The sequence below is a fragment of the Triticum urartu genome, chromosome 1A (genome assembly GCF_056163025.1).
Source record: "Triticum urartu cultivar PI428250 chromosome 1A, HENAU_Tu73, whole genome shotgun sequence".
Lineage (NCBI taxonomy): Eukaryota > Viridiplantae > Streptophyta > Magnoliopsida > Poales > Poaceae > Triticum > Triticum urartu.
Genome location: NC_141873.1, coordinates 558,593,777 through 558,599,244, shown reverse-complemented (window position 1 = coordinate 558,599,244; position 5,468 = coordinate 558,593,777). Strand labels below are relative to the sequence as shown.

General features: G+C 44.4%; 1 protein-coding gene across 1 annotated transcript; it reads right to left on the bottom strand.

Moving 5' to 3' along the window:
* Positions 1-591, bottom strand: LOC147992707 (uncharacterized). Its single transcript, XM_087539113.1, has one exon. It carries the CDS (start codon positions 589-591, stop codon positions 1-3), a length of 591 nt encoding a protein of 196 aa, XP_087395239.1.
* Positions 592-5,468: the final 4,877 nt, after the last annotated feature.

Genomic DNA, 5,468 nt, shown 5'->3' with positions numbered 1-5,468 from the left:
CTACTCGTCGCTTTCTGACTCCGACTCGGTAATGTCCTCCTCCGACGTCTGAATGTAGGCGTCAGCAAGCTGCTCGTCTTCAAAGTTCCAACCCGACGTTTCTCGTAGCTTCAGTTTCAATTGAGCTGCCTGCTTCCGCGAATTCCGCGAAAACTTGTCCTCCCGATAGGCGGCTCGCTCTCTCCTCCTTGCGTCCCTCTCCAACCTCAATTGCGTGTAGAACTGGCGCTCGTCGATGATGTCTTGCGGGAAGCCTCTGCGCCACACCACCAAGGCTTCCACGTCCTTCTCTGCGAAGGCGAGGCGACGCTGCCGCCTCTGGTAGACACGACGATCCTCGTCGATGAAAAGCCGCGGGAGAGGTGCCAGATCCTGCGCCCGCTGGCTCGACATATTGGGAAAATTCATATCCCGGCGAGGCCTCCGGAGGCGCCACGCTGCCACGTCGTGCGCGCGGGCCGCCTCCTCTACGGTGTCGAAGGTGCCGAGGATGATACGCTTCTCGTGAAAGCAGATCTCGGAGGAGAAGGCGCCGGAGCGGAGCTCGCGGACTCCGCGAAAATCCAAAGCGCCCAGGCGGCGGATCGACATGGTGGCGCAGAGACGGCGAGAGTGGGCGGCGGACAGAGTGTGGAGGGAGCGCCTTCTTTATAACAAGGGCCGGCCGCGGCGCGCGCGCGAACCTTTCCCGCGCGCTGGAGCGCCAAAACCAGCGCGCGCTAGGCCGCTCCCCCCACCCCCCGCGCGCGTGAACCTTTCCCTCGCGCTGGAGAGCCAAAACCAAGGCGACGACATAATCTCAAACACGCGCGGGCATGAAATGGGTCGGCTCGTTGGACGCACTGGCGACCCAAAACTAAAAGAGGGCGGATGGCGGGCTGGTGGCCGACCCAAATGGACAGAAACGCCGTCCGTTTGGATTGAACCGTTGGAGTTGCTCTAACATAAAGTTCATCGCGTGTCTCTGTGCCCATTAATTGTATGTGCACCGACAGTTTCAGGTACTTCCTCCGGTCCTTTTTACTCTGCATATTAGAATTCTCTGAAGTCAAACTTCACAAAGTTTGACCGTATTTATATGAAAAAATATCAACGTCTGCCATGCTAAAATTATACAATATGAAACTTTAAGTCATAGCACATCTATTAATATTGATTTCAGATTGTGAATGTTGGTAGTTTTTTCTATAAAGTTGATCAAACTTTATGAGGTTTGACTTCAGTCAAATCTTATATGCGAACTAAAAAGGACCGGAGGGAGTATCACCTGTGGCCTCACGAGTTATTGGAGAAGATGAGAAGACAGGCAGTCTGACCATACAAAAGGTCCAGTTGGTGTCTGGCACGCCGGTTCGTCTGTGGCACAGGTGGGCGGATCCGCGGGCGCTGTAGGCCGTGCGGCCGGCAGGGATGCGGGACGGGAGTACCCTCGTGGGAGAGAGCGGGTCCGTGGAAATAAAGAGACGGGCCGAAATATACCTGGCCATGGGAAGCCCGGCCTGATCCGACGCTGCTCCCATCATGTCTACATTGTTACGGATTAAATCGAACAACGTAGACTTTTTCTGGACTTTTTACGTGTGCTGTAAATTTGACAAACTCCTTCGTTTCCAGGATCTACGGAGCAGCCCATTCCCAGCTCTGTGATTTTCATCTGCGTATCGCTCCGCTCCGCTCCGTCGACTTCATGGAGTTGCAGCGTTCGAGTCAGCTCCGTCGGCTCTCGGACCAGAGTTGTGGAGTGGAGTGAATCCGAACGGGCCCTAACACTTCAATAAAAAAGATCCATACGGAACATTAATTTTTGTATACCTAAATGTTTTTTCCATAAACCGTCAGCATATTAGAAACTGTTTTAGGATATTTGTGTACATTTTCTTTCACATGTCAGGCGTTTTTTTATTGACCTCGATCTCGAAGTCTACATCGCTGACTGAACTGAAATCGAAATTGTTTCTCTCTCATTTTTTGAGGGGTAATGTTTCTCTCTCATAAAACGAGAAGGCGGAAACCTCTTTTTATTTTGTTTTGTAGTGAGAGAGCTGGGTTCGATTACAAAATAAAATTATGTTATATTTGGCAAGAAAATAAGTGGCATGACATTATTTGATAAAGTTTATTTAGGTAGGTAAATCACATGCATGATTTGATAAACAATTCTTTATACTATCACATTAATATCACAGGTTAACCATGAGATAACATACAAGAATATTTTTACCATGTTGCAAAGCACGAACAATTATCTATACTTACAAATGAAAAAAGGAAAACCAACTAATAAATTAAAAAATGGAGAAACACACAAAACAGAAAAACATTAAAAAACTACTCCAGTAGTGTAAAGAACGCTCTTATATTATGGGACGGAGGGAGTAAAGGGGAAGAAGGGAGGGTGGCCACCTTCAGCCCCATAGAAATCGACTATACCAAATATATGTCTAGTAAAGAAAACAACCCAATCTAGCTCATATAATAGCACAGAAAAAAGCATGAATCTCAAAGCAAAAATCAACAGCCATAAAAATCAATTGGGTAGTCATCATTTAATAGATGAACAAGCGGATCATTAGGCATCAACAAAGTGCTCCCAACCTATCGGGGCACCAATCTATGATTCCTAAGAGGACAGTGATATCCCCAACCTACTAGGGTTTAAGTCATAGACTTGACACTGGTGCTTGTATTTTATTTAATTGATTTCAGGCCTTTCGACAATGTGCGTTCAGTGGGAAAAAACATTCCCGTGTCGACAATGAAGGCGTCTGTATCAATCTCAAAATGATGTGATGGCTCAGTCCCTCGAAGGTGTTGCTAGGGATAGGATGTGCATGCATGCGTTCATAAAGATAAGTGTATGTGCGTGAGTATGAGTGTCTACGTTGGTAATGTGTTTAATAAAACACGTCACGGCACCGCAACTTGCGATTTACCTTTTTCTTTGCAACCTTTAAAACATGGCTCGATCGATCCAGTGGTCGATCTAGATGGTGTGCAGCGGCCACCCTAAAAAAATGGCTAGTATTTATATCATGGGATTAACTAACTGACGGATACCCTTTGGGGGACAGCCACATCAGGAACTATGGAAAGTGCCTCAACACATCATGTGGCAAGCTCCAACGCCGCAACGTGTCGCACTTTGGGAGGACACACAGGAGAACTTTTTTTTTCTACATGTTTTCTGGTGTTTTTCAGGGTTTTTATCTTGCCTGATTTTCCCTAGATTTCAAAATTGTTTTTACTGTTTAAAAAAGCTCGCGCACCGTTTTAAAACATTTGTGCTTCATGGCGAAGCACATATGTGCTCCTGAAAAGTGGAAAGTACAATTATGCTTATCAGAAAGTGGAAAGCACACGGTTGTGCTTCACGGCGAAGCACAATTGTTATTTCGCGTGAAATACAATTGTGCTTCTGGAAACTATAAAGTACATGTGTGCTTCCAAAAAAAGTGAAAAGCATATGCATAGGTGTGCTTGCCAAAAAAGTGAAAACACATAATTTGCTTCTGTTTTTTTTCATGTTTTAGCTTTTTTGTTTTCGGATCTTTAGGTTTCGGTTTTATCGTTTTATCATTTTTTGGTTTTTTATTTTTATTTTGTAGTTTTTCTCCTGGGTTTTCCAAGTTTATTTTCTTGTCCAAACCTATTAACATGATACATCTCTACTACCTAAAAGAAACGGAGTGTTCCGTTTCCCCTCTTCGTCCAACCCTGTGGTACGACTCCCCCTCCCCTCGAGCGATTTTCTTTTCTCCCTCCACTGGTTTTCTCTTCACCGGTTTTCTTCCTACCGATTTTCTTTTCTCCCTCCTCTATCTTTGGTAAACAAATAGGGCTAGAAAAAAAGCTCGAAGCTCGTGAGCTAAACGAGTAGCTCGTGACTCGGCTCGAATCGACTCGAACTCGAAGAATAACGAGTCGAGCCAAGCTTTATTTTAAGATCGTTTATACACCAAGTTAAATGAGCCAATCTCACGAGTACTCGTATAACTCGTTAGACTCGGTATAAAAGATCGGCCACTCTCAATACAAAAAAAGATCAGCCACTCAACACCCTATGTCCTAGGCGCACAACACAAGGCCTAGCCGTTGAAGGCTCAACCGCCTAGGAGACTCATGCGTTACAAGGAAATTACTATTGTTAGTGATATATATGTTTAATATATACATACTCATTTTATAATATTTAAGGATTTTATGTTCATATCTTTAACGAGCTTAACAAGCTAAGCGAGCCAGCTCGTGAGTTATACGAGTCAAGCCAATCTTGGATTTGAGCTCGTTATAATAACGAGTCCAGTCGAGCTAGCTCGTTAACGAAACGAGCTCTAGCGAGTCGAGCCGAGCTTACTCGAGTTGGCTCGAATTCCAGCCCTATAACCAAATAATTCACATAAGGTAACCAAGCGCAATCAATCCAAACACAATCAATTCATGCATGGCAATCAATTCATTCATGACGTGATCAATCTCCTTCCTTCTTTCAATCAAACGGTGATCAATCTCCTTCCTTCTTTCAATCATTTCCTTTCATCTATCACCATGTTTCACCTAGCGTCAATGAAAATGAATCTCTAGGCTGCTGCATATATCTCTTTCTTCTATCTCTGACCGATCCTGCATATATCTCTTTCTTCTATCTCTGGCCAATCATTTGTGCGCATATATCTCTTTCTTCTCTCTTGCATATATCTCTTTCTTCTATCTCTGGCCAATCATTTGTGCGCATATATCTCTTTCTTCTCTCTCTGGCCGATCCTTTGTGAGCACGTTCATCAGTCGTGGAAGAGAACCTATATACGTCGGCGAAACGCCGGCAGCCGGGACGGGCTCATCGGTGTAAAGCACCTCAAGGCCGTCCTCCCGGTGACCTGCGCCACGGCCGCCGTTGCCTCCACGCTCCGTTCCCCATGTCCGTCGCACCCGCCGAGGTGAGCTCCTTGCATTCACGTATTAGAAACAGGCGGATCAGCTTCTACATGCGCTATACAAACTGGTAAGTGAGCTCCTTTGCTAAATTGCCATCTACTTACTCGAATTCTCACAAATAGAAGTGCAGTCAGAAGGTAACAAGGATGGTATGGTGTGTCTCCATTCACATGGTGTGCAAAAAAATAGTAATTATATTACTAAACTGTTAATGATGCTTTGTGTTATTCTGCAGAGTTGAATTTAGTTTCTATGGTTTTCTTTTTCTGTTCATAGACGAGAGTATAGTCTGAAGGGAAAAAATGGTATGCTCTCAAGGGTGTGCAAGAACAGTGAGATTTATATTATTGAAGGTACTGTTAACAATTTGTTATTTTGCAGATTTGCTCTCAGTTTTTATTATTGGCAGGTGATTCTTGGTGATAATTCTTCGTAGAGAAACATGTTTGGTAAGTGTATTGTAATATTGACTCCCACCTTTTTATTTACATATAAAGAGGACCAATTGGAAATTATAAATTTAAATGTAAAGCTAA